This window comes from Aspergillus affinis (genome assembly GCF_023601865.1).
Source record: "Aspergillus affinis strain CMG 70 chromosome Unknown NODE_49_length_218823_cov_86_643632, whole genome shotgun sequence".
In the NCBI taxonomy this organism is placed as follows: domain Eukaryota; kingdom Fungi; phylum Ascomycota; class Eurotiomycetes; order Eurotiales; family Aspergillaceae; genus Aspergillus; species Aspergillus affinis.
The window spans coordinates 191,847-218,823 of NW_026515830.1; the positions used below are offsets into that span (position 1 = coordinate 191,847).

General features: G+C 49.4%; 8 protein-coding genes across 8 annotated transcripts; 4 read left to right on the top strand and 4 right to left on the bottom strand.

Moving 5' to 3' along the window:
* Nucleotides 1-541: 541 nt before the first annotated feature.
* Nucleotides 542-1,867, top strand: KD926_007877 (uncharacterized protein; the record flags this gene model as incomplete). The annotated part of the gene is made up of 5 exons (XM_053100772.1): nucleotides 542-610; nucleotides 673-1,132; nucleotides 1,197-1,283; nucleotides 1,363-1,557; nucleotides 1,623-1,867. 5 exons carry the CDS (start codon nucleotides 542-544, stop codon nucleotides 1,865-1,867), a joined length of 1,056 nt encoding a protein of 351 aa, XP_052955642.1.
* Nucleotides 1,868-2,039: 172 nt separating this feature from the next.
* KD926_007878 (Gfo/Idh/MocA family protein) lies at nucleotides 2,040-3,201 on the bottom strand (the record flags this gene model as incomplete). The annotated part of the gene is made up of 2 exons (XM_053100773.1): nucleotides 2,040-2,777; nucleotides 2,860-3,201. The coding sequence occupies 2 exons, from the start codon at nucleotides 3,199-3,201 to the stop codon at nucleotides 2,040-2,042; spliced, it is 1,080 nt and encodes a 359-aa protein (XP_052955643.1).
* A 1,083-nt stretch (nucleotides 3,202-4,284) lies between these two features.
* On the top strand, nucleotides 4,285-5,814 carry KD926_007879 (aromatic-amino-acid aminotransferase; the record flags this gene model as incomplete). Its single annotated transcript, XM_053100774.1, has 5 exons — nucleotides 4,285-4,611; nucleotides 4,689-5,169; nucleotides 5,243-5,485; nucleotides 5,542-5,631; nucleotides 5,693-5,814. 5 exons carry the CDS (start codon nucleotides 4,285-4,287, stop codon nucleotides 5,812-5,814), a joined length of 1,263 nt encoding a protein of 420 aa, XP_052955644.1.
* A 151-nt stretch (nucleotides 5,815-5,965) lies between these two features.
* On the bottom strand, nucleotides 5,966-8,539 carry KD926_007880 (fungal specific transcription factor domain-containing protein; the record flags this gene model as incomplete). Its single annotated transcript, XM_053100775.1, has 8 exons — nucleotides 5,966-6,507; nucleotides 6,566-6,749; nucleotides 6,807-6,982; nucleotides 7,035-7,183; nucleotides 7,236-7,360; nucleotides 7,415-7,959; nucleotides 8,008-8,258; nucleotides 8,508-8,539. The coding sequence occupies 8 exons, from the start codon at nucleotides 8,537-8,539 to the stop codon at nucleotides 5,966-5,968; spliced, it is 2,004 nt and encodes a 667-aa protein (XP_052955645.1).
* Nucleotides 8,540-11,255: 2,716 nt separating this feature from the next.
* On the top strand, nucleotides 11,256-18,695 carry KD926_007881 (uncharacterized protein; the record flags this gene model as incomplete). The annotated part of the gene is made up of 10 exons (XM_053100777.1): nucleotides 11,256-11,604; nucleotides 11,668-11,926; nucleotides 11,980-12,541; nucleotides 12,625-13,033; nucleotides 13,208-13,362; nucleotides 14,080-14,945; nucleotides 15,007-16,711; nucleotides 16,774-17,421; nucleotides 17,484-17,884; nucleotides 17,939-18,695. 10 exons carry the CDS (start codon nucleotides 11,256-11,258, stop codon nucleotides 18,693-18,695), a joined length of 6,111 nt encoding a protein of 2,036 aa, XP_052955646.1.
* Nucleotides 18,696-19,429: 734 nt separating this feature from the next.
* On the bottom strand, nucleotides 19,430-22,016 carry KD926_007882 (SLC26/SulP family anion transporter; the record flags this gene model as incomplete). The annotated part of the gene is made up of 3 exons (XM_053100778.1): nucleotides 19,430-21,490; nucleotides 21,547-21,692; nucleotides 21,743-22,016. 3 exons carry the CDS (start codon nucleotides 22,014-22,016, stop codon nucleotides 19,430-19,432), a joined length of 2,481 nt encoding a protein of 826 aa, XP_052955647.1.
* Nucleotides 22,017-23,555: 1,539 nt separating this feature from the next.
* Nucleotides 23,556-24,942, bottom strand: KD926_007883 (uncharacterized protein; the record flags this gene model as incomplete). Its single annotated transcript, XM_053100779.1, has 2 exons — nucleotides 23,556-24,884; nucleotides 24,940-24,942. The coding sequence occupies 2 exons, from the start codon at nucleotides 24,940-24,942 to the stop codon at nucleotides 23,556-23,558; spliced, it is 1,332 nt and encodes a 443-aa protein (XP_052955648.1).
* Nucleotides 24,943-25,681: 739 nt separating this feature from the next.
* On the top strand, nucleotides 25,682-26,210 carry KD926_007884 (uncharacterized protein; the record flags this gene model as incomplete). Its single annotated transcript, XM_053100780.1, has 2 exons — nucleotides 25,682-25,757; nucleotides 25,807-26,210. The coding sequence occupies 2 exons, from the start codon at nucleotides 25,682-25,684 to the stop codon at nucleotides 26,208-26,210; spliced, it is 480 nt and encodes a 159-aa protein (XP_052955649.1).
* Nucleotides 26,211-26,977: the final 767 nt, after the last annotated feature.

The following is a 26,977-nucleotide window of genomic DNA, read 5'->3' on the forward strand; positions in this document are numbered from 1 at the left end:
TTTAGTTATACTAAGGGGGAAATAGAGAAATGCTGGGGTCGGAGAGTGGTAATTATACTTCTTTGTAGGTCACACTATGAGGGTTTGCACGAATCACGTATAAATAATCATATGTAGACTGCTTCCAACGGTAGGTTTTCAATGACGAGAGATCAGATAGTCGAAGATAAGAGGACTGAGTATGCATAATTCATGCTGCTATAGGTACTTATCAAGGCAGGTGCTTGAGTAATGAACTCTAATGATCCACGCCATGCAATCGAGCAGAGACATCCAAGCCCAACAAAGAATCAACAAGATCATAAATCTAATAACAAACAAAAGTCGCCTGAACCATCAACCTGTTGCCTTTCATGCACATAATCCCTGAAATGCACCTTTCCCCATTCTTCAAATTCAGACAAATTGACAACCTGTCTAGCGCCGAACTTCCACCCAGGGAACTCTAAGCGCCATGTCGATATAACTATATGTGCGCTGTCATCCTCTCCCACAGCAGCATGTGCACATCCAACCAAAGCGCCCAATTCGCTGCGCCGACATGGACCAACTCACCGTGCGGCCGCAGACGAAGATGTCCGCGCCAAACATCAACGAGACGACATTTTTGGTTTCTCGCCCCATTCCCCAGGATCCCCAAGGTCACGATCATACTGATAGGTACCCTAACAGGCCGTCCTCTGGATCTCCGTCGGCACATCATTCCTCTTCCTCATCACACGACTAGCGACACGATGGAAAATCGCCCCTCAGAAACGCGCCGACGACTTCTTCCTCCTACTCGCGTGGCTCTTCTCTCTCGGAATGGCCATTCTCTGGTCCATCTTCTACAAGCACCTCTACACCATCCTATCCTTCTCTAAAGGCGACCTCTCCTCCATCCCCCTGAACATCGACTGGCTTCAGATTCAACGACAACTGAGAGCGCAATTGGCCGGTTACATCCTCAACTACTGCAGTATATGGAGCGTCAAATTCTCGTTCATATTTTTCTTCCGCAAGCTAGGAGAGCGGTATCGATTGCAGAAGATCATCTGGTGGAGCGTCTTTGGGCTGCTCATCGTTTCGTTCGCAGGCTGTATCGGGACGTTGGATTTTGAGTGCGAGGTGAGCGAGGTTGATGAGATTCTTCGTGCGTGGTTTTTTTTCGCTCCAGCTGTTTGCAAATGAATGCAGGAAACTTATGTGGCATATAGGGAACTGCACCAGTGCCGAGTCTATTCGACTCGCTCGGCTAACTGTCAAGGTTGCGACGTCATTGGATATTACGACAGATGTGGCTAGTATGTCTTCTTGATTCCCTCTCTTATTTACCTGTCAAAACAAATCGGCAAAGGAACAGCACTATTAACAGAAAGAAAGTTATCCTCCTATCTAGTAACGTCCTCTGGCGTGCGCGCATCAACTGGAAACGAAAACTAGCCCTAATAGGCATTAGCCTCCTCACGGCCTTCATCATCTGCGTGGCCATCATCCGCATGGTATGGGCGATCGCAGGGACGGGGATCCCGGATGTCTCGTGGCTGATTCCGTGGAGTATGGTGGAGATCTGCGTCGGTAAGTGTTTCGATCTATGATCGACTGGTTGAATCGATGGGTATTGAGGCTAAGAAATGTGATAGCGATCATGGTTGCTTGTCTAGCTTCGTTCTGGACTTTGCATACTATGGCCAAGGCGCGTAGTCCCTCGCCGATAGTGGATAGTGAGTCGACAATCGCGCAGGAGAGTAGGAGGGATATTCGTTTGAGAGAGAATTTGGCGGTGATTGACGGGTGTCGGTATATGTTTGGGACGAGGTCGAGGTCGTGGTCGAGGCCGCGAGGGATGAAGTATTGGAAAAGGGAGGTGCAAGAACAAGATATATGATCAATGGGTAGTGTATGAACAATACTGAAATAATATATCCTCCTATACGGTGAGATCTAAGAGCTATCATAGATCTTTTTCAATAGATTCAGCAGTAATATTCTGTCAATTTATTTGAGAAGCCCCAGGTAGACACTGCACTAAGAAACAAAAAGTCGCTCAAATGCAGAATCTAGATCAAGTTCTTCCCATCCAACCGCTGGCCCTTCTCATTAAACTTCACCACCTCCCCAGAAAGGAGGGAGTCCTGCAACGCTCTCCCAATAATAACACCCTTAACACCCAACTCCAATTTCACCGGCACGGGTTTATCATCCAGCACACTAGCCACGAACTCATTCGCCTCAGTGGCAAACGCATCCTCGAATCGCTGCCAATACTCCTCGGGCACGGCATTGCTGATACCATTCGAGTCCGCTACCTGGACATGGTTCGACCGCGGGATCAAATTCACCATGATCTTGCCCTTGGTGCCCGTGATCTCGGTACAGACGTCATGGCCATGCGCCTGGGTCCGCGAGCAATAGAAGTAAGCCATCTTACCGCCCCAGTACTCGACGATGCCGACACCGTTGTCGACGTCCTGCAGCGGGCCCAGCTCTGGGTGATGCTGGAGGGAGCCGACGGCGTAGGCGGATTTGGGGACGAGGTCCTCGCCCATGTAGTACAGGGAGAGGTCGATGTCGTGGATGCAGCAGTCGACGAAGATGCCGCCGTTGCGGGCGGCGTAGCGCACGAAGAAGCCCGTGTCGTCGAGGAGGTCGCAGGTCTGGGAGCGCACAACGAAGGGGGCGCCGATGCCGGCGAGGCGGTCTTTGGCGGCGCGGTACGAGGCGTCGAAGCGGCGGGAATAGCCCGCCATGACTTTTAGTTCGGGGTGGGCATTGGCAACGTCGACGACATGTTCGGCCTGTTCGTCTTTCAAGCGGACGGTACCTTGGTGCGTGAGTTTAACGAGTACGAAATGGGAGGGGGGTCAAGAGGTTACGTACCTCTGCTAGATCGGTGCTGAGGGGCTTCTCGCACAGCACGTGCAGTCCCTTGTTGATGGCCGCGAGGGTCTGGCTGGCGTGCACGTCGGTGCTGGTGGAGATCCAGACGGCGTTCAGGGAGGGCAGTTGGATCATGTCTTCGTAGGAGTTGAAGACTTGGATGCCGGTGCCTTTGTAGGCTTCTTCGGCCCACTGGACTTCGTTGTCCCAGTTGCTGCAGACGGCGACTACCTTAGCCCGGGGGACTCGACCGACCAGCGTGTGGACATGGCGTTTGCCCATGCGGCCGAGGCCAGCCACGGCGATGTTGAGGACCTGGTCGGTGGGGAGGATGGAACCCATTGCGTCGGTGTGATAGATGGGTAGTTGGGTAGTAGTGAAATGTGCGAGATTGAGTAGTAGATGATTGAATTGACGAGGATAAAGAAGAAGACTCCGTCGAAGAATGGTCTCTCTTTATACCTTCGCAGACCGTTGTATATTTGACCAAAACATACTCTTTTCGCCGACCTGCCGCATTGACGAGACAAGAAATCCCCGGCGAGAATTTCCGCTCGCAAATACCCCACCGGCAGATCTTCCGAGGTTCCCCAGCTTTGGGGAAATCCTCCCCGCTGTCACAGATCGTCCTGCTGCGATGCCCCTCATTGCCGGCTGAGATAAAGATACTGTGGAGGGAAATGTAGGTTTGCGATGGGCTGGATGGAAGTCATAACCTTCTTGGCTGTTGACATTCCTCCTCTTTGGCCTCAATCAGAGTTTAGAATATTTTCGGGGTTATATACACCGATGCGAGCCATAATGATTCCTGGGATTGAATCGCTTTGTACTTCAGGTAGGGATATAGAGACCGAACATCTCTGTCATCAAGTTTTCCAAGCATCATCCTGGAATTCGCTTCTGAAGAGAGATCGTCTGTCGGCTAAGAACATACCCCGATGCGTGAGGCGGGGTTATATGCTCAAGCTGGCGTTCAAAGCGCGGGCAATACCGAAAAAGAAAAAAAGGAAAGTAGGAAGGGTTGACAATGGAAATTCTCAAGTGGATTTCTCGATAAATTGGAGAGAGTGACAACTGATACTATGCTGTTTTGCAAAGACCGCGCTTCTAAAGTGAAGACAACGAAGAGAGGACCCGCTACTTAAGGCTAGCAAGACAAGATGAAATCCAAGCCGTGACAATCGGACCGTTTAAAACTACAGTACAATACACCGGAACATATTCAAGTCAATCGCACTTTAATAAACGAAAAATCCTCGATATCGTCAAGTGCGACAATCAAATCTCGGCACGACGGACCGAATCCGAACTCCGCGGGAAGCATCGCGGATACGAACCCGACATGGCAACATATAAGAGACGATGAACCAAACTGTCCCTTGGAGTGTAACAAGCTTTAAAGTTATCTGATAGTATCCCATCAAAATGGCCACCCAAACCGCAACGCTAACAACGACCAACACCCCCTCGCTGTTCGAATCGGCGCCGTTCATCCCGGCAGATGCCATCTTCGCCCTCACGGCGCAATACAATGTAGATAGTTTCCCTAAGAAAGTGAATCTCGGACAGGGAGCGTATCGTGATGAGCACGCTCAGCCGTGGATCCTACCATCCGTGCAGAAGGCCCGGGACCTGCTGGCCCAGGAGAAGTTGAACCATGAATACTTGCCGATTCTAGGCCATGCCGGGTTCCGGAAAGCTGCGCCTCGGACGGCCCTGGGATCGGATCTGTTTGGGAGGGTGGAGAACAGAGTAAGCTGGCCCCTTCTTCACCATCACATGTGAGAGAATTATAAGAAAGAACTATAGATTAACGGAGATGATGCTAGGTCGCCGCCTGTCAAAGTATCTCCGGCACGGGAGCCCTTCACCTGGCAGCTCTCCTACTCAAGTACCTCCGCCAGCCACTCCCCAACGTCTACATCCCCTCACCCACATGGTCAAACCACCATCAAGTGTTCGCCTCTCTCGGATTCAACTGCCGCACCTTCCAGTACTACGACGACGCCAAAAAAGCTCTAGACATTGACTCGTACATCTCGGCCCTCCAAACAGCCGAGCCCCACTCCATCGTCATCATCCATGCCTGCGCCCATAATCCAACAGGTTGCGACCCTAACAAGGAGCAATGGAAGCAGATCGGCCGCATCGTCAAGGAGAAACAACTATTCCCGCTCTTCGATGCCGCGTATCTCGGTTTCAACTCGGGAAATCTGGACGACGATGCCTTTGCCATTCGGTACTTTGTCGACGAGCTGCAACTAGAGGTGGGTGTTTGCATGTCATTCGCAAAGAATATGGGTCTTTACGGTACGTTATCCTCCTGTCATTAACTAACACGCCATACTTGTTCAATGAAAGAGAGAACTCATAAGAAGAACAGGAGAGCGAGTCGGCTGCGTCTTCGTCGTCACACAGACCGAAACAACAGCCACGAACACGCAATCCGTGCTTGAAATGCTACAGCGCTCTGAGGTATCTAATCCGCCTGCCTACGGAGCCAAGATCGCGTCCACGATCCTGAACGACGACGCGCTTCGGGCGATGTGGTATGAGGATTTGATCACGATGAGTTCGCGCATTCGGGCCATGAGAACGTCATTGTATGATCATTTGAATCAGTCTGGTAAGACAGTACCCGGGCAGATTTGACGAGGCATGGCTAATAGATTGTGATTTCAGGAGCACCCGGAACGTGGGATCATTTGGTGCAGCAGTCGGGAATGTTCGGATTCCTGGGACTGGAACCTGATGTTGTCAGACGGTTGAGAGGTAAGGTTTCTCTCTCATGTCGTGGAAGTATTTCTTGGATATGTGCTAACGATGACACTAGAGGACTACCATATCTACATGGCTGGCAATTCGCGCATCTCGATTGCGGGATTGAACCTGGGGAATGTGCAGTACGTGGCAGAATCGATCTCAGAGTGTCTTCGGACTTCAGGTTCGAACTAGGACTGTGCCCTTTTAGAATAGACCGGTTAGAATGAAAATACGATGAATATTTGCATTATAGCAAGAGGAACCATGTCTTACCATTTACAGCTTGAAGTAAAACAGACCAAAACATGTCAAGTAATCGTCTATCGCTCGTAATTCGTGAACGCTAAGTATTCAACCCGCCTAACACCTTCTCAATCTCCACCCAGTCTGTATAATCCACCCCTGTCAGCGGCATCGTCGGATCATAGAAACTCGAATATATCCCTTCCGCCTCTCCAGACAAGTCCATATTCCAGCCCCCTTGCATGTCGAACACCCCAGATGCCATTTCCGGGTGCATCCAGGGCTCAAGCAGCCTGGACTCCTCTTGCAAGGAATTGAACCCGTCAGTGGCTAGTGGAGTATATGACCCAGCTGGTGGTGGTCGCGATGGAGTTGAAGGGGTACCAGCTGGAGCCTGGTTGCTACTCTCTTGCTGCTTGTCACCTGTGGAATGATCTGGCCACACACGGAGACAGGATTGAAGAATGTCCTGGAGACGCTGTTCCGCGGCTAGGTTTCCTGCTTGGGAGAGAAAGCGAAGGACCACAAAGGCTTGTTCGAGGGCTGGGGATAGTTTGCTTTCTGAGTCCCCAACAAATCCCATCATGACGAGAATAAAGGCTGCGGAGAAGGTGGCGTCGAGATCGAAGAAACCGTATCGTGCTATGTTTGTAAGGGTCTTAAGAAACGATGATAGTTAGCTAGGAACGGGAAAACGTACGGATAATTCGTTGTCGCTGAAGAGCAAAAAGAATACTAAGGCTTTTGGTAGCCGCCTCGTTGCATGTCTCGCACAAGCGGGTGAGAATAGGCGGCGCTGGTTCCAAGGGTTGTTGCTCGGCCTGTCGACGGACCTTTTGACGAACCCGTTGCAGGAGAATCGGGCGAGTGCATAGAATTATAGCCTGATTGGCAATTGCTCAGTATCATATAAAACGATGAACCAAAGAAGAGCATCTCACCTGAAAGAGCATCAGGTACAGCGATGCACCGGTTCTGGTGACTGTCTGGAGTGGCCGACTAAAGTCCAACAGTAAGGGCGCAGGCAAACAGCGCCCAGTTTCGTAGAGGCCATGGAGAACCATTTGAACCTTTCGCACAAGTTCAATTTGAGTTATCGAGGCATTTCCATATAGGGCTTAGAAGACATTAGTAACTGGACACGACTCATCCGATCAAGAGTGGCTTACAGGACATGATATCGTCGGTGGTGCGGGCAATGCGAACGTTGATAATCAAGGCAATGGGCGATTGAAAGCCAATCGCGTGGCGCGGAAACTCTACGCGAAGTTGGCGTTCATCTGCGCCGGCTGCAAGACCAAGACCAGATGATAGACGTCTGCACAAGAACATTTGAGTTCCATCTTGAAGAAAGGGCGGGAGATTCATACCTGTCAAGCATATACACTGTCCACCATAGTCGCACCCGATGCGCAGTCTCCGAGGGAAGAAAATTTTGTTCAGCAGCAGGTCGATTGCATCCGAGTGCTATAGCTAATCGTAGAGCCATCCCAACCTATTGCAGGTTAGTACTCGATACCACCGTGGAATGCTGGATAATTGAACGCACGTAGAGATAAGCATCATGTTTGCGATCACACCATTGAAGGTAGGTCGTGATCAAAGTTAGAATCTCTACAGCGATGACTCCCTCTTCACCAAGTTGGTGCAAACGAGGCAGACGTCTCATCGCCTCCGCAAAAAGGCTTGCGCCCGGCGGTTGAGATGTTGGTTCTTCAACATCCATCAGTTTCGCCATCGCCATGACCAGCAAGTATTCAGTAAACCAAGTCGTTCGAGTCTGCTGTCGCTGTCGCTCTGGAGATTGAAATAAGAGCATCATTGAATCGGAAAAGGTGCGAGGATCGAAGAAATGTTGACTAACGCCTAAATAGAACAGAAATCGATCGAGAAGGTGCTGAGATTCTGACAATGACGGGATCATAGGCGCGGAAGTCTCATTGACCAGTGCTTGGGATGATTTCCATTGACTGGTGGATGAGTCTACTCCCATTATATCCGCATGAATCTTATTCGAATCACTATATGGTTGATTTCGATGCAGCAAAGACCGGACCTGAGATTCAAAGGCCGGTCCGGAGGTCAAGTCCGTGGCTGAGTGTTGTCAGATTTAACACTCGGTAGGATTAGTTAGCGCCATACCTGGACTTATACCATCATCATTGTCAGGATAAGACACTCCTTCCGATAATGGTTCCTGTATCCCATGCGTGCTAGGGGTCGCGGGTCCACCCTGTCGAGGAGCAGGCGCAATAAACACGGGGTGCTGGACTGACGATCCACGACCTCCCGGACTATATCCAGCCTGCTGGTTACCTACCGAACCCCTCTCAGAATGGGTAGCAAGCTGCTCTTCGTACGATCGGATTTTGTCTAAAAGACTCTGGACATGACTGGTAAGTTGTCAGCGAAGCCACCCGTAGCATGAGATGTAAATCACCACGCACGCTTCAGAGTATCGCCTCCGACCCCAACTGCCAAACGTGCATTCCCAATTGTGTCTAATACAGCTGCGACACGGCTGATCGCCCGAACATTTGACCTTACGCCGGCGGCACGATTCACATCTGGAAGATTGTAAGCGGAAAAGTCCCGGGTATCTATCCTCGGGAGCGCTCCCGAGAGGGTTCAGGGCCTCTTACGCATTCGCAGAACGCGAACCAGAACCTGCCATCGCTCTTACACTGTGTGCGATGGCGCTGCATAGAACATACCCTTGAAGTGGGCCCTCAAAATGAAATTAGGTGCGAGGAGAAGACAGGATGAAATGCGTCGCTTCGGGATGGGGCCGAGCGATAACGCCCTTTGCTCGGAACCTCGGTTACTAATCCGACTCAAGGCGAAAGAAGTAATTGGGGCTAAGTACTACTTCATAGTAAGCAGATCTTGCTAGAAATACTTCGCAGTGTATATTCGGGGCATACAAATAATTTCATAACTCCAAGAGCCCATTCATAGGCCGATTGTCTGAAAAATGTCGCTTTCGATTTTCGATACATCAGAACCCGAAGGCTGTGCCATGTCAGAAGCGTGTAAGTAGGGATGAGACATGCTCTTCGTTGCTTTGCGCAAGAAAAACAAGATACTGAAGGCCGGATCCTTGGTTTTTCAAGGTGTTATTTGAGTGTTGTCTTCGAGCAACCGAGAGAAACCCGAGAAGGCTGAGTGTTGAGCCAGCCTTGTTTCTTGGGGAAACCCCTCATTTAAGCAGATTCCAGGGATCATATCTGCCGAATCAGTGAGCAAACCAACGCGCTACCCAATTTTACGACACTGCGGCGCCAATCGAGTCAGGCGGTAGTCAGAACAGTGGTTTTGTTGCTTCTTGTGTTCTGACTCCTAGGCATAGGCGCCTTTCCTGGAGGACTGGTTTTCTAGTTGTTAGCGCGGATCTTGGATCGGTTAGAGTTGTTTTGAGGTTAGGTAGGGTAACTAGACACTTATTATTATTTAATCAAGTTTGTTTATTGTCCATACCGAGCCCCTGGGGCTATGACAGACCGTGTGTCGTCGGCCTGAGACTAGTCCTCAGGCCCCTATCAGTTCCTAGGGCTATCCCTTCGTTTTAAATACATTCTGTTCCTTTTCCTCGCCCCATACCGCCTTCTTGCGCAGGGCTTTTGAGCGTGCTTGCTCTCCTTGGGATTTTAGCAGGATGGGTATAGCCTAGGCGTGCCCAGACTACCCTTCCTGTTAGCCTTCTCCAGCTCGTTCAGCTTCCTCTAGGGCTTCTAGGCCCCATTCATTGTCTTTCTCTGCTCTGTGTTGATCCTTCTGGTATTGACCTCCGGGAAGGGCCACGTCTGTATTAGCTAAAAAGTCCAGTAGGGCTTTAGTAGCTTTAGGCTCCCCAAAGAACCTGCTTTCCGGGTGGTTTTCTTGTACAGAAGGCCTTGCTATTCCCGCTCTATCTAGAACTGTATATAGCACCTCTCGTTGCCGGAGCCATTGCCTGCAGCTGACTAGTATATGAGAGACTGTCTCCCTAGGAGCTTGGCAGTTTTGGCAGGTCGCTCTTTCCCGAGATTTTATGCGGTGTAGATATGATCCGATAGCTGCATGTCCTACCTTCATCTGGAAGTGTCGGCTAGCTAGGCCTTTAGTAGCTGTTGCTGCTATAGGATCCAGTTGCCAGCCTCTTCCAGATCTATAGGTTCTCTGTGTCGATCGTGATCTCTGGTTAAGACTATTCTCTAGCCAGTGTTGTCTGTTTATTCTCAACGCCTCTGTACGGGTTCTGCGAGTAAATGCTAGTGAGGTCTCTGTGCAGCCTGATCCCGGTGTTTGCGTTGCAGCTTGTTTTGCCGCTTGATCTGCCCTTTCGTTTCCTTCTATACCTGCATCTCCTGAGACCCATTGAATTCTCGGATCTTGGCCCCTAGATAGCAGGTCCTGAGCGGCCGTGCGTATATTAGCAGCTATTGCCTGACCTGGTCCAGATCCTGCATGTTGTAGCCTGCTTATAGCTGCTTGGGAGTCGAGTGGGTAGACACGTAAATTTTGATGACTTTACCTAAACGAGACATATCTGAATATTTTGCTTGGATTGAAGATACTCGTGACTATCTCGGTCAAAATATATCGCTTCTTACCCCTAATAACCCCTCTACTCTAATGTGAGGGCTATAATAGATATATCATGCTAGACAGTAGCTAGATAATTGGAGGAACTAACTATTTCGTGATCAAGAAGGCAATTCACTGACTATTAGCATTGCTTGCTGAAGTGAATACAGGTGACCTGACCTCTTAAGTGATAACTGCGAATCCATGAGATTACGTGATCTAGGTAGCGGCTTGGCCCGCACACTCGAACCCCTGAGGAACTTACCCCTTTATCTATAGTTAGGAAGAGAGAAGAAGAGAATCGTTATGCAAGAGAATTAAGAGCCCTATCATTCTAAAGACATTCGCTCCTTAGTAGGCTACGTGCGTGTAGTCGATATAGTGTCATTCTGCCCTCCTTCCCCTGTGTATTTCATCACAAAAAGCAAGCGGTATGGATAAACCTTGTAGCCTCAGGTGGCAGCGGGACCGCCCCCATTCGGTTAGGTAGCGACTTGGCCGAAACAGTCATTCATCTTATTGCTTGTTTGTCGTCGACCCTCGATCAAGATGAACCTGCATCCTGTAGCTTGTACGCGCTGTCGATCTTTCAAGGTAGAGTTCATTCTAATCAGACCTGGGACCGATTACTGATCTACTTCCAGCGTAAATGTTCTCGGGAAATTCCCACTTGCCAGCGATGCCGACGTCTCGGTTTCGACTGCAGCTTTCCGCCTACCCGCAGAAAACAGCTGGTCGAGCATCCATCACACAATCCCGGATCGAGCAAAGGAACATCATCGGTGCTCAAAAATGGTCATCTTGCCACCGAGTTAAATAGTCTCATGGTGCTTGATTCTTATTTTTCGCTTTTTATCCCGTCAAGTTTCATCTGTCACCAACCGCGCGTGAAGCGGCAATACATCGAAGGCACTATATCAACCTTTGTGCGCGATTCGATATTTTCTATAGCTCTGCTGTTGCTGGAATCAAAGACGGCAAGCCAACGGCATCTGGTTGACGAGCCCTCGGGACCGCTGAGAACGAGGCCACCGTCGGAACTGTGGGCCGAACGAGCCAATGTGGCTGCCAAGCAGGTCTTTCGTCCAACACTGGAGACGGTCCAGACTTTCTACAATCTTGCAGCTTACTGGTGCGCCACAGGTAAGGCGCATAGTCTCAAAGAAACTGCTAGTGAGTGCCTGAATTCTACTTAATCTGCCATCGGTGGCTCCGATTAACTGATTTATTGGATAGATAATGCAATGCGATCCGCCCAGCAAGTGGCGGTTCGTAGCCCCCGCTTGCCTGTTGGTGAAGCTAGCGAGCTGAAGCAATCATGTTTCTGGATCGCAATGACATGTCGATGTCTGCTCAACGATGACGAGACTGTTGCTTCCTTCAATTTGGTGCTGGAGGATCAGCTCTCAGCACGAGAGGATATTCTCCCCCAACGTCCAGAAATTCTTCTGGCTAGTGATCTTCGTGGAAATATCATGAGGCTCGTAGAGATCTGGTGCGTAAGGCTGTTCCTAGCTTAGAGCTAATTGGATTCTGACAACTAGTCAGGTTGAAAATCAGACAATTCGTCCATGGGCTTGATAATAGTGCAGATCCCGGAGCGCAGTTGGTAACGTTGGCCAACCTAGATACCAATGTTTGCCGCCTCTACGAAACCTTCCCGCCACAGTACAAGGATTTTGACGGCCGAAGTTGCGACAGGGAGTCGGAATTTGATGACATTGTTTCACTGCAAGCGATCTATCATCTTTGCCGTATTCTTCCGCACCTAGCGATGGTTAGGTTCCTGCAAAAACAGGAGCCATGGACTAAAGTGCATGTTCAACCGTGCTCTCAAATTGCGACCCAGCATATCAATCGGGTTTCAGATCTCTTCACGAATTGCATTTCCACTCGACATCCCTTTCGATCAGCCTTGCCACCCTTTGTCGCATACTGTTCATTGTTATCAAGTTCAGTTTATCTGAAATATGTGGAAGCTGTTCAAAGCCGTAGCGAAGCATCAAGAAGCTATCAGAGCCCTGCTTTTCGTCTCCTAAGAATACGGCTTCTCTCCAACTTGCACTTGCTCAACCAATCAAGGAGGTTTTGGGCCCCCGTTAAGTCAATGGTAGGTGATAACTACTTGGAGTCTAGCCTGAAACGGAAACCAAAAAGAAAAGAAAAGAAAGGATTGCTGACTTTTAACTCAAGTGGGACGTATTACAGGCCGATATGAAATCTGTGGGGCTATCAAACAAAGATATCGAACAATTTTTGCAAGAACAACGTGTTTTAGGCGAATGGACAATACCAATCCCCAGTCCTCCGGCATCAGTTTGCCCTAAACGCCAGGCAGAATCCTTCATGGTAACCAATCTGCCGCAGGTTATGGAATCAATTGTCCTATTTGACCCAGGTTACATTCTGGCCGGAACGCTTGAATCATATCCACTCGGAGCACGGCCCAAACGCCGGACCACCTCACCATCTAATAAAGGCAGCCCATCCGACTCCCTTGAAGAGAACATAATTTTGATGCCGGGCCGTACATGGGAATTGCCGTTGCATGCTAGTCCTCGGGATCCACAGCAGACAAACGGAGTTCCCACACGCTCCGACCGTTTTATGCAGCCCGATAATGACCAAAAAGAAAGTTTGCATAGTCTTGTGCCCAACATAAACCGTGCAATACCTTTGCCGAATCCAGAAGAGGACCCAGTCGCAGTGATGGGGATGATGGAAATGATGTGGCTCGACGGGAACGAATTGCTGATATAGTCACAATTGGCAGCAGGTTCCACTCTGAAGCATCTACTACATGGCCTGGGCTACCGTGACTTGACACTGGGGAGCCCTACGACCGATATCTCCGTCTTTACGCGTGTTAAGCGACGCGGAGGTAGAGTGTTTGGTGACCAACACCGACGCGACCTTGTTCTTATTCCCCTTGTACGTACTTCAAATCGACTAATATAAAGTCCTTGTTCGATTCCACGTCAACGAACGGAAAGAGCTCGCAGCCTCATCCTCTACTCTGGAGGGGATAGGGCCGATGATGTTCATGCTGCAACTACAGTCGGACTTATGTCAAACTTTGTTCGCATCGGAGGTATTTAAAGCACGGTCGGTGGTTCGGTGCTCAAAGATACCGACTAGCCAATCAGCCATGCCTATGAAGCGGAGTGGGTCAATCAGTTAGCGCCATGGCATCTGATGGGCCAGAAAGAGATCAGACTTCCACTCCCGATTAAACTGGAGGTAAACTATTGCTGGTTTGCTTTCAATGGTTGTGAGGATACTGAACCAAGGCAAGCTTGGTATTGTGGGTATCCAACATGAAATCGTCGGAGATACGTCTGCCGATCCCCGGTCATACCTTTAGAACAGACTGCAAAATGGATTCATAGATGCGGACTGCATAAGTTCGTTCCAGAAGTCCCGGATCTGCGAATATCCGAACAACTGTGGATTGCTTCCAAGCGGGTAGATGTATACATTATGCGTACGTAATGGCGGTTAAGCATATTTTATACCAACAGCCAGCCCCTAAACGAGAGGGATACATTAAGGGTTGATTGGGACTTCTCTATATTACTTGCCTGAATGGACATCCTACACCTTCTTTCTGCGTTTTGCATCTACGACATTCATTCTCCATTGTTTTAGTGGCGGCTCGTGAACTTCCTCCGCACCATGGCGCAAGGCATCAGCGAGCAGCCTACCGAGGAAAACCTTAACCTCCGATTGACAAGAACGCAGACTGCCTCTAGCCTTATCACAAACCAGGATCGGGAAGCCGTCGCTCGGATAGCGACAAACATCCAGCAGCGGGCCTCCGTTCCTGAGGAGTTTGAGGTGGACGACGCATCGTTAGACCCCACGAACCCCCAGTTCAACCCTCACGAATGGGCGAAGAAGATAATTCGTTCCTTTGATACCGAGGAGGTCGGAGCCCGTAGCCGGGGAGTGTTGTTCGAAAATCTGACGGTCTCCGGCTCCGGCTCTTCGCTACATATTCAACAAACCGTCCTCTCCACTCTCATGCTCCCCTTTGCGAAACTTGCGACAATGGTACAACAACCGCGTAACCAGAGGAGAACAATATTGAACAGTTTCGACGGCTTGCTGGACAGTGGCGAGCTGCTGCTTGTCCTAGGACGTCCCGGAAGTGGCTGTTCCACGTTTCTCAAATCAATATCTGGTCATTTGAATGGATTGGACCTGGACCCATCAAGTGATACCCAATACAAGGGTGTCCCATTCACGCGCATGATAAAGGAATATCGGGGAGAAATTCTCTACAACCAAGAAGTTGACAAGCATTTCCCACACCTGACGGTCGGCGAGACCCTTGAGTTTGCTGCCCACGCAAGGGCTCCCCGAAATCGAATCAACGGATACAGCCGAGAGGAATATGTGAAAATCATGGTCCTGGTAATCATGGCATTCTTCGGTTTGTCACACACGTATAATACCAAAGTCGGAAATGATTTTGTTCGAGGGGTCAGCGGAGGTGAAAGGAAGCGAGTGAGGTGAGTGGCTGCTGCAGTCAAAAATGATTTCCATAGATGCCGGTTACTAAAATTTCAACAGTATTGCGGAGATGGCCTTATCACACGCCCCAATCGGCGCATGGGATAATAGCACACGGGGTCTGGATGCTGCCACGGCCCTGGAATTCGTTAAAGCCCTTCGGCTCTCTGCCGACCTCGGGGGTTCCTGCCATGCAGTAGCAGTTTACCAGGCCTCTCAATCAATGTATGATCTCTTTGATCAAGTCATCGTCCTGTATGAGGGTCGTGAAATCTTTTATGGTCCATGTGAACGGGCAGTGCAGTACTTTGAAGACATGGGCTGGGAGCGACCTCTCCGTCAGGTTAGTGGTGACTTCCTGACCTCCATAACCAATCCTATTGAACGCGTTGCTCGGCCAGAGATGAAACACAAGGTTCCTCGGAGCGCGGCAGAGTTTGAATCCTACTGGAGACAAAGCCCGGAATATCATGCTCTGCAGTCCAGAATAAAAAAACACAAGCAAGACTTTCCCGTCAATGGCCATCACGAAGAGTCTTTCAATGCTAGAAAGCAGGCAGAGCAAGCCAAACATGTTCGAGAGCGAAGCCCCTACCTGCTTTCGGTCCCGATGCAATTCAGGCTTTGCCTCAGAAGAGCCTATCAACGAACAAGAAATGATCTTCCTGCCACGATGGCTACCGCGATTGTTCAAATTATCTTATCATTGATCATTGGCTCCATCTTTTACAACACCCCAAATAGCACCGATGGTTTTTTTCAGAAAGGCGCGGTGCTTTACTTTGGCGTGTTGATGAATGCGCTTATCACTGTCAACGAGATCATGCAACTGTATAGCCAACGACCAATTGTCGAAAAACAGGCCGCTTATGCCTTTGTCCACCCGTTCACAGAATCATTGGCCAGCATTATCTTGGACTTTCCCATCAAGCTTTTCCGGTGCTTCATCTTCAGTCTCATACTCTATTTTATGGCCAATCTTAGACGGGAGCCCTCGCAGTTTTTCATCTTTATCATGTTCTTGATCACGGCCGTCGTAACAATGTCTGGCGTGTTTAGGACTTTGGGTGCGATGACAAAGACCATTGGGCAAGCCATGGCATTGGCTGGAATTATCATCATCTGCATGGCTGTTTACACTGGGTTTACGATCCCCCAGCCCTATATGCACCCTTGGTTTGGCTGGATCAGATGGATCAATCCCATTTACTACGCCTTTGAAGGGATCATTTCCAATGAATTCCACGGCCGCAATTTTGAATGCAGCCAATTTGTTCCTAGCTACCCTTCGTTGAACGGAACGTCTTTTGTCTGTTCTGCTGTGGGTGCAGTTGCAGGAGAGCGTTTTGTTTCCGGTGACGAGTTCATTGGCCAAAACTACCAGTACTATTACAGTCATATCTGGAGGAACTATGGCATTCTCATTGCCTTTCTGATATTCTTCAATACTCTATATCTGGTCATCACCGAGCTCAGCCCCGGCCTCTCATCCAAACCAGAGGCACTTGTATTCCGTCCAGGGAAGGTGCCCGCGTACCTCAAAAATGACGACATTGAATCTACCGGGCCTGAAAAAGGATCCATGGCCACCTCCGCCGGATCCGCAGAGAAAGAGCATGAAACTGAAACTGCCCATCTAGCAAAGCAAACTGACATCTTCACATGGAAAGAGCTATGCTACGATATTCCAGTCAAAGATGGCACGAGGAGACTGCTAGATGATGTAAACGGATGGGTGAAACCAGGAACTCTCACTGCACTTATGGTACCCGCTTCTCCCTGAAATCCCACCCGTCAAACAATTGATACTAATATTTTCTATTCCAGGGTGTATCCGGAGCCGGCAAAACTACCCTTCTCGACGTACTCGCTCAGCGTGCGACCCTTGGAGTTATAAGCGGTGAAATGCTGGTCAATGGCAAAGGTCTCGATGCCAGCTTTCCACGAAAGGCAGGTTACGTGCAACAACAGGACCTCCACCTGGAAACCTCAACTGTCCGTGAAGCTCTTCAATTCAGCGCTGCCCTACGTCAACCTGCGTCCGTTCCAACGCGGGAGAAATTTGCATTCGTTGAAGATGTGATCCGGATGCTCGACATGGAAGATTTTGCTGAATCGGTGGTCGGAAATCCCGGAGAAGGCCTCAACGTCGAGCAACGGAAATTACTTACTATCGGTGTTGAGCTTGCTGCCAAGCCTGCTCTACTTATCTTCCTGGACGAACCCACTAGTGGTCTTGATTCACAGAGCTCATGGGCGATTTGCAAGTTCTTGAGAAAGCTTGCTGATAACGGACAAGCGGTTTTGGCCACAATCCATCAGCCAAGCGCCTTGCTGTTTCAAGAATTCGATCGGCTTCTCTTCCTTGCGAAAGGCGGCAAGACTGTCTATTTTGGGGACATTGGTGAGCAATCGCGGGCCTTGCTGGATTACTTTGAAAGCAACGGAGCAAGACACTGCGAGCAAACTGAAAATGTAAACTTTCTAACTTGACCTCTCGTTCTCTGTACCATCGTGGCTAATGAAACTCTTTGTAGCCTGCCGAATATATGTTAGAAATAATAGGTGCAGGAGCTTCGGGCCAGAGCTCGAAGGATTGGGTAGAGACGTGGAATAACAGCTCCCAACGAAACGAAGTGCTCGCAGAACTGGACCGCATTGCTCAGCAAGAGTCCCCGAAGGTGACAGAGTCTGACGAAGCAAGCACTGGCGAGTTCGCAATGCCCATCACCAGTCAATTCTACTATGTGACCAAGCGAGTCTTCCAACAATACTACCGCCAACCGGAGTACATTCTTGCGAAATTCGTACTGGGAATTATTTCCGGCCTCTTCATCGGTTTCTCGTTCTGGAAAGCAGACAACTCTCAGCAAGGGTTTCAGAACGTGCTGTTCAGTCTTTTCCTTCTCTGTACGATTTTCTCTACCTTGGTCAACCAGTAAGTTATCTGCCTTAGCAATCATGGACGACAGAAACTGACCAAACCAACCAGGATCATGCCCAAATTCGTTACCCAACGAGCCCTCTACGAGGTCCGCGAACGACCATCCCGAACCTATTCCTGGAAAGTCTTCATCCTCGCACAGATCCTCGCCGAACTTCCCTGGCAAATCATCCTCGGCGTCTGCTCCTGGGCCTGCTTCTACTTCGCCGTATTCGGCGCCTCCCAAGAACCCCAACGCCAAGGCCTGGTCCTCCTCTTCGTGGTCCAATTCTACATCTTCGCCTCCAGCTTCGCGCAACTCGTCATCTCCGCCCTCCCAGACCCCGCTCTTGGAGGCATGCTCGCCGTCCTTGGGTTCGGTATGTCTCTTATCTTCAACGGAGTCATGCAACCGCCCTCTGCTCTCCCGGGCTTCTGGATCTTCATGCACCGCGTGTCCCCCTTAACATACTACATTGCTGGGATCAGTGGTGCCGCTCTCCACGGTCGCTCTATCCACTGTTCGGACCGAGAACTTAACACTTTCAACCCCCCTTCCGGACAAACCTGCGGTGCCTATCTAGCTGAGTACCTCAAAGCTGCGCCCGGAGAGCTCTACAACCCCAACGCCACGCAGGAATGCCAGTACTGCTCCCTGAGGGTCGCAGATCAGTACCTTGCCGGTCGGGATATCTCGTGGGATGACCGTTGGCGGAATTATGGGATCTTTTGGGCTTATTTCGTGTTCAATGTGTTTGGGGCTGTGGTGTTGTATTATATCTTCAGAGTGTGGCCTTATACGAGGAAGGTCGGAGGGAAGAAATAATAGGATAGGTTGGTGGGGGGTATGTTCCTAGTTGGTTGGTTTAGATGAGATGAGACGAGACGAAGGATTCCATTCCGAGAGGTGAGGAGCTCTACATGTATGTAGCAGCAGGCGTATAGATGGGTATGTTGTGTTGTACTAAATTGTATTATTATTGGATTGGATAGAGGCAGACCAAATTGGAATACATTGGATTCAATTGATTTCACATCACAGCTAGAATTAGAACTCGGACGTATTCGGACTTGCTCGGACACGAATTCGAATCACGCGCTGAAAACATTCACGGATACGAGAGTGTAGATTACAGTCGAGCTCCGTGTCCGAGTATCTAGTTTTTCCTAGGATGCATATCCCAGGTCGGGTTGACCGTAGACATCGTATAGGTAGCTCTTGGTAGAATGAAAAAATGAGCGAGAAAGCAGCGGAGAGGACTAAATTGTGACCGACAAGGTACGGATTATACGAGCACAATAAAAATAAATCATAATTCAGCTTAAGACAGGGGTATCCAGTTCAGCATTTTCACCCCCGAGTTCGACAATCTGGCGCAGTGATCTACGGCTGCAGTCCTTCATTAATTAAACAAAACGAGCGACTCAGTCCCGGGAATAACAAGACAGGAGTAACGATAGGATATCTAAACAAAAAGGAAAACACCATGTAATCTCATTCACTCCAAGAGATGACCTTCCCAGCATGCGAGGTAAAAATGAATTCAAAGCGAAATAAATTTACTTGGGCGCATCTTGAAACTCGGACCCAGAAGAGAGATGGAAATTGGCCACAGCGCTTTGGACGGCGCTCGTGATATCGACGTGGAAAAATGGTCGATTAATTCCCTCTACCACGGCCATCGTCCCGGGAATTCGCTTGCGAGTGTTTGCATTCCCCCGACGCTCTGCGACTGTAGATCCGTCTTCTGATGACTGTGTCTTCTCGATGCCGAAGCTTTGGCTTTCAATACTCCGCTCCGTGGCCTGAGGATATTGTTTCGAGGATAAGGTATTGTCCACATCAGATCCCGACTCTAGATCTGGGTTCCGCTGGTTAGTGACGAGCTCGGGACTTCCGCCGACGTCTGCGACCGAGAATATAGGCTTCCAAGACTGCTCGACGCCGTCGGTATTAGAGACAGATGGGGGGAATCCGAAGCCTGCTGCTACAAGAGCTCGTTTCGTCCATTTGTTGTTGATATGAGCGAAATGCCATTGAACCTTATCCGGGGTGGTATAACGATCCAGCTGATTCCGCACGTCGATGAGGTTCTGCACAGAAGTGACGTCGACATTATTGACGGAGGAAAAGTCGAGGATAATGGCCTTCAGGGTGGGTAGGTTCGAGGTGGTGTCGATGTTAGCCTTGGCTTTGCTGCGGCGCGGAGCAGGGTCGTTCCAGGGTCTGTCTCCCGGGTTTTCGTAAATGTTCTGCGTCGTTCGTCGAGTAGTCTTGAATATATGATTTACCAATTCGTCTGTGTAGTGGTTTGCGTTGGGGTAGTTGAAACCTTCAGACAGTCTGTAGATGAAGATTCCGGGAGACGGCTGTTCAATTGTGATATCTGGGTTCGATCCGTCCGAGTGGGTGATAGGCAGATATATAGTCCTGGGCGAGATGGAATGAGGGTCTTCGTCGTTGGTAAGGAGGTGGTCGCCAATGACGGAATGGACTCTCACGCGGCCCAAGAACTGGCCCCGAGCCTTTGCGAGACGGAATAGGAGAACGGCGGCCGCGACACTAATAGTGCAATAGATTCCGATTTCAATCTCAGTGAAGATGATGATAATGACACCTCCCAGGAAGATGAGAGCATCAATGGGCGCAACACGCCAGAACTGGTAAGTAACGCTGGGCGGAGTGATCAGGTCTCCGACGGCGTGGATAATAACACCCGCGAGAGAAGCACTAGGGATATAGAAGAAAACGGCTGGAAGGGCGTAGATAGCCAGGAGAACGACAATTGCCGTGATGACACCCGCTAGTGGTGTGCGTACACCGGACTTAGCCTTAATAGCCGTCCGCGAGAAGGATCCTGTAGCGGGATAAGCGCCCAAGAAAGGACCCAGGAGATTAGTGATGCCGATGGCGATAAATTCCTGCGAGGGATTGATGGTGTAATTATTGACTCGACCGAACGACTTCGAGATCGCGATATGCTCGATCAGGAGCACAATGACTGCACCCGGAATCTCATTGGCAAATGAGGATATGATTTCAGAATCAACGCGAGGTACTCTGGCATGAGTGAAGCCTCGCGGTACCGTGCCGAGAATTTTGAAGGCCGGATCATCACGCCGGTGTAGATTGACGGCAGCGCTGATCATGGTATAGAACAAAATGATAAAGGCCGTGCGAAGAGTCGAGATGAAAAAGAAAAGCTTCGCGCGATGAGGCTTTCGGCGCGCCGCAAAATTGCAGGCGAACCGAATAGCATACAGCAAGGCCAGTGCGGTCACGCCCATGGCTGCATCCATCTTGGCGGTCGGCAAGTGTTTGAGGGTATCTATTATGACTCGGTATGTCGCACCGCGCGTCGAGAATTTGGCAGTCTCTCCTAGCAATGTCTTCACCTGTCCAACGCAGATGTTGATGGCGGAACCTGTCATAAACGCCGTGATAGCTGGCAGCGGGATGAAATCCACAATGAAACCGAATCGAATGAAGCCCAGAAAGACGACGATGGCGCCACAGATGATGGCCAACGCGGATGCGATGTCGGTGGCCTCTATCTCGGGGTGCTTTTCCTGTGTGCTTATGATAATACCGCCAACTAAAGTAGACATGACAGCCACGGGCTGAAACAGTCAGTTGTGAACGCCCGGGCGGGAAAAGGGTGGCAAGAAACACGTACTCCAATCGTAATATCTTTTGATGTGGCAAAGAACCAGTATATCAGAACCCCCATGAACGAGGTGTACAGGCCATACTCGGGGGGTAGTTCAGCAAGGATGGCATACGCCATACCCTGGGGAACGACAACAGCACCGACAGTGATGCCTAGGAGTCTTAGTTTCGTACTACGTGTAGATTAAGAGAAGGTAGCGTACCGGCAACCAAGTCCCCAATGAGCCATTGTAGGTTGTAACTCAGAATCCAATGTAGGAATGGGAACAAATTGTAGACATATTGAATGGCGTCGCGAGTCGTAGGGGCGTGCTCCCGAATCCAGTCACCTGCAGTCGGTTCAGGCTCGACATAAGTGAGAGAATGGACATCCTCTATGGAATCAAGGCGGGTGCTGGAGCTCTGGTTGCTGTTCGGATCGATACCCAAGACTTTGGCCAGGCCATGACCGATCTTGGAAGATTTGCTATTCGACATGACCGATCAGATTTATTGGCGCTCTCGGCCTCCGATTCGTTTGACAGACGACACGCGCCGTAAGCACCTATTCTAATGAAGCAAACAGTCAAGAAAATATCGAGAAAGAAGCAGGTGTCATGTCCACGAAAATAAGCGGAAGGAAAACGCCCAATCTCTTATATGCTACATCTCGACAAAGGAAAATGGTTCCTCGCGGTCGAGGAAAAAGTGATTTACAGCGCCAGAGCCATGCGGCTAGGCGATGTCGTGATTTTAGGACGGAAGTGCAAATATACTCCAATCGGGCCAATCACGAATCAGCCAGCTGGGGGCAGGATTGTCGGCTGCGAGGAGCTTCATCTGCATTGGCCCGCGGAGCTTCACCATCCTCACCACACGCAGGCATAGCGCCATTTTGCCATGCGATGGGCAACCCACCATGTTTGATTCTATTCCGTGTACCCTGACAATGCCACCTCGGCGCCCTGTACGCGGGTTCGATATTGCAGGGAGCAGGTCGGGGACTGACTGATTGGATCTAGGTCCGTGTTGGCGTCTTGGTGCCATGCCCAGACTGCTGGACTGGAACTAGTTGCTTGGTATGCCTGCTCTTCATTTTACCCCACTGTGGTTCATATCTTGGCCACTGTTGGCGGGCCTTTCTGTATATCTTGCGGACCGGTGGCCTGGCTCCCCTTCTGGAAGCGTAGGAGCTTCTTCTGCTCTGGCGCTTCGAGCATAGGCAACAATTTTTCAAGAAAAGATTGACTGTCGCAAGATAGGGCTGACCGTGTCCCGGCGACCCACCACGGCTAGGTACATTGTAAGGTCGACCCACCCGTTCCACTGTGGACAATTGACATTAGGCCAGCCGGTAGGGGGGCTCCGAGGAAAAAGACAGACACGAGGCCAAAGAAAAAGAAAAGCGAGAAATCACGACAGAGGCGGTGCCGGAGAGTTCATTTGCAAACGCGGCTAACAGGGAGTGCAGAAGAGAGCCAAGGACCGGGGTGAGTGAAAGGATCGCTTACCTTCATCTATTCATCTCAAGGCTTCATCGTGGTTTTCCGCAAGGGGATAGCGGGAGGATGGACTGAGTTAGCGCTGGTCCAAAGCGGCCGGCCACGCCTGCCTTTCCTTGTCGAGGGTCCATCACGCCATTTCAAACATTATGGCGATTTGGGAATTTAGTGCCTGGTGGGCCCTGTCGAGGTTAGTCAATCTCGATGTCAGTCGATTGTTTTGATGAAGATGATGATGGTGAAACTTGTCGGTCGCCGCGACGAGAAAGGCATTCGGTCACATGCTGGCCATGTGACCCCCTGCCATTTGAATCAACTATAGATGAGAAGAACGATGAGCACAAGTCCTAGGTGGTAGGTGGCCACTGCGGTGATCAAAACGCATCAAAGAACAAATGAACTTGATTTCTAAATATCATTCAAGCGATTGATATTTCGAGAGACTGATGTGACAAGAAACAAGTTGCATGCATAACGAGCTCGTATCAACGACCATAGATTTTAGAAAGCAAAGCCTTCCATCGCCTCAAGGCACTTAAGATATGCGCCTTCCAGGGGAATTAAACGGACCATCTTCCTCCACTAATGGAGCTTTCCATTCCTTCAACCTTCTCTCATCCCAAAGGGCGTAACTCCAATCCCAGTCCTTGTCCTTTTCTCGATCGTGGTTCATGGAATCGTCAAGATTGTCTCCCTGGCTGAGGGGCAGCAGCCATGCTTTCTTCCAACCCACAGTAGGCTGCTCAAGAGGCAATAAAGTAGACCAGAACTGTTCAAAATTCGGAGAATCGAGTCGATCCGCCGGGTCGATGAACGGGAACTGAATGGACTGCGAGAGCTCGACCCCATATCCAATGAACGGCCCCGGCCAGAAACCTCTGGTATTGACGCAGACGATATTACGCCGGGATAGCCGGTCCATATGGAGAATGTGGTATATGAACTCCGGCCCTAGTCCCGCCAGTCCCTCGTAATGTTGGTCGAAGTGAACAAGGTCCCTTTCTGAATCTATATCACAACCTGCAGGTAGTCGCTGTTCCTCGGCAAAGATGTCCCAGAAGAATTCGCATGGTGTATTCTTGCTGAGCTGTCGTAAATCGTTTGCTATCTCTTTGGCGATACCCTCAATCTTGGTAATGAGATAACCAAACACGCTTCCCAGTTCGTCATGTTCCCATAGGGGCATTGGACCGTAGAATAAATGATAAGCCTCCACGCGAACAACCTCAGAGTCTACAGATACATCATCGACTTTTAATTGCCAGTATTTGCCCCAGTCCCCGCACGTGTCACACTCCGGGTGATCTAAACACTGGACTGGTTCCCCGAATATGTTTTTCAGGATTTGGAACCGGCATATCGCTCTGAGAAAACGGCGCTTTTCAGAAACCGACAAGGACAAAGGCAAGTATTCCCTTTCCCATTGAACAGGCTCGATAAATGGGGGCCTCGGTGCGTTGTTTGAAAAGCCCTCGAGGAAGAAACGCAGCATTTTATGAAAATGTAACAGTTTTATCGTTTCCTCGAGGCTGTCAGGCTCGTCTAGTCGATTGGATGAGGATTGACCGATCTGACGGATCTCGTTTCTGCGGCGCCAATTGTCCAGCAAGCAAATTACTTTCTCGTCCTGGTAGGCATAACGCACGCCTTTCGACCGTATAGCAGTGAGTGCCTCTGCCAGGTCGAGAAATCCATTATATTGACGTTTCACTAAGAGTCTAAGCAGTGGGTTTCTCACTGCGAGGTAGACTTGATGGTAACCGGGTGACGCATGCACGAGAGATTTGAGCGTGCCGCCGTCTGGCACTTGAAACAAAATGAGAATTTTCAGCTCGACTGGAAGATCATCAAGAGCAGTCTCAGCCTGAAAAAAATATTAGCTAAGCTTAGTAATGTTCGAGCTGGTTTCATGGGCTCACCATATCTGATGAAAGCTGCGGCGGACTGCTGTGCTGGAGGGGCAAAAGACTCAAATGAGGGGCTGAAGAGAAATGTTGCTTAATCCGTCCGAGACTCGAAGAAATTTTGTGCTCCTTTTTGAATTATTTCTGTTTGTATGTTCGTTAGTTTACTTCGTCCAATTTATTGATATTGCATGTTTCTTAAATCTGGCTATTGCCATGTATCCCCTTGCTCAAAATGACCAGCCGCGGTGAAAGAGACATCAGAGGTCGTTGAAAGTACTATTTATTAACTGTGCCTTTTGCCTTCTCGGGGATCAAACTGTATGCAGTACACCCCATGATTGTATAGCGTAAATCGCAAAAGGTATATCAGTGGAGTGTGTTGATACACATCAGGCTGGGGCAGACCACGTGGCTATCTGTCGAGCATATTGAACGGAGGGATTGCCTTGCACGTCGCTTAATAGGAACCGAGCACTGCTTCGGGGCCACGGTGAGGAATCGACTTTTTGAGAATTTCACTGAGGTTTTCCCAGCGAACGATCATGGTGATGGTAGTGAAGCTCACAATGGCGAGAGTTCTCGGCCATACAGTATACTGAGCTAGGATTGGACGGGATGAGGATCCCGTCATCACTGAGAAGTTAGACTCTAGATTTGACGGTTGCCTGTATGACTTGGCTTGCATAAGGCCATTCCACCATTTTCAAGCATATCAAACACAGTCCACGAGATACTGAAGGCATTGTCTCACAACATGTGCTTTTGCAAGAAGGACATCCTAGAAGACTATCGTACGGAAACACGCGAGGCCATTCGGGACATTAAAGAAAGTATGCGCCCCTGATCTTCCCATGGAACATTAGCTTACCATTCTCAAAGGCCAAGAAGAGACCCGTATAATCATTGCCCTGGGTGAACCTAAAGCCGGGAAAGCCACACTGATTGATGATATCTTCGACCCTTTTCGTAAATATAGCAAGCAGCCAGAGGCTATCGAACCATCGCCAAGCGGGCCTTTTGGAACCCAATACAAGCCTTGGGGATACGGGTCTTTTGGATATAAGCCTAGGGAATTGAAACCTACCGCAGGTGCTAATCCTACATCCAATTGTGAGATAGTACAGGCGAGCATCAAGTCACAACGTTACGCGTTTATCGATACACCCGGCATCGATAAATATAACGCAAAGCGGGCATTCAAGAAGTTAGTCGACCTCATTCGCCACATACGCGATGACAACGTCGTCTTCGAGGGTATTTGGTATGTTGTCAACAGTGTCTAAGCCAAGGTGAAAAAATCGCAGAAAAGGGTACATTTCTTCTACATTTATTGATAATAAAATTTAAAAGGTATTGTTGTTTTTTGGACACCGATAATCATTTGGATGCGAACGAAAAGACTATAAATATATACAGTGCCTCGTACACACAGACAAGGCAAATGCTGTATACGTTTGAAACTCCGAAATGCACCAAAGCAAACATTAAAGCAAGAAGAAATCAAAAACAAAATCAGAATCATAAGATATGAAGGAACCAAAAAAAAAGACAAGCATGCTCAAATGAAGACACAATTTCATCAAGCATGTTAAACATTATCATCGCAATAGGTGAGGGTCTTTCGAAAAGACAGAAAGCCGTCACTCGCACAGTCTAGTGGAAATCTATAAAAAAAAAAAAAAAAAAAGGACAGAAAGATCACTAGGGAGATGAAGTTAGTAAAATTATCTTAAAATGGTTGGACCGCAATGCTGTGTAACGCCAAGGGAAATGCCAGTAGCCCGAATGTATCCGTTGGTAAAATAACAACGCCATCATTCAATCATCAGTCGTTTTGAGCGAAAACTCTCCCTTCTAGAGCGAGACTGCCAACAGCTAAGGGAGAAAGATCCGCATCTACCTCCTTGTTAGCATGGATCACCTTTAAAATGCTTGGGGGGGGGGGGGGGGGGGGGGTGGGGGGTGTAAAAAAAAAAATTATTTGAAAAAACAAAACCAAAACCGGGCAAACAGGTGAAAACGTAAACACGGAGATAAAAATAACATTGCG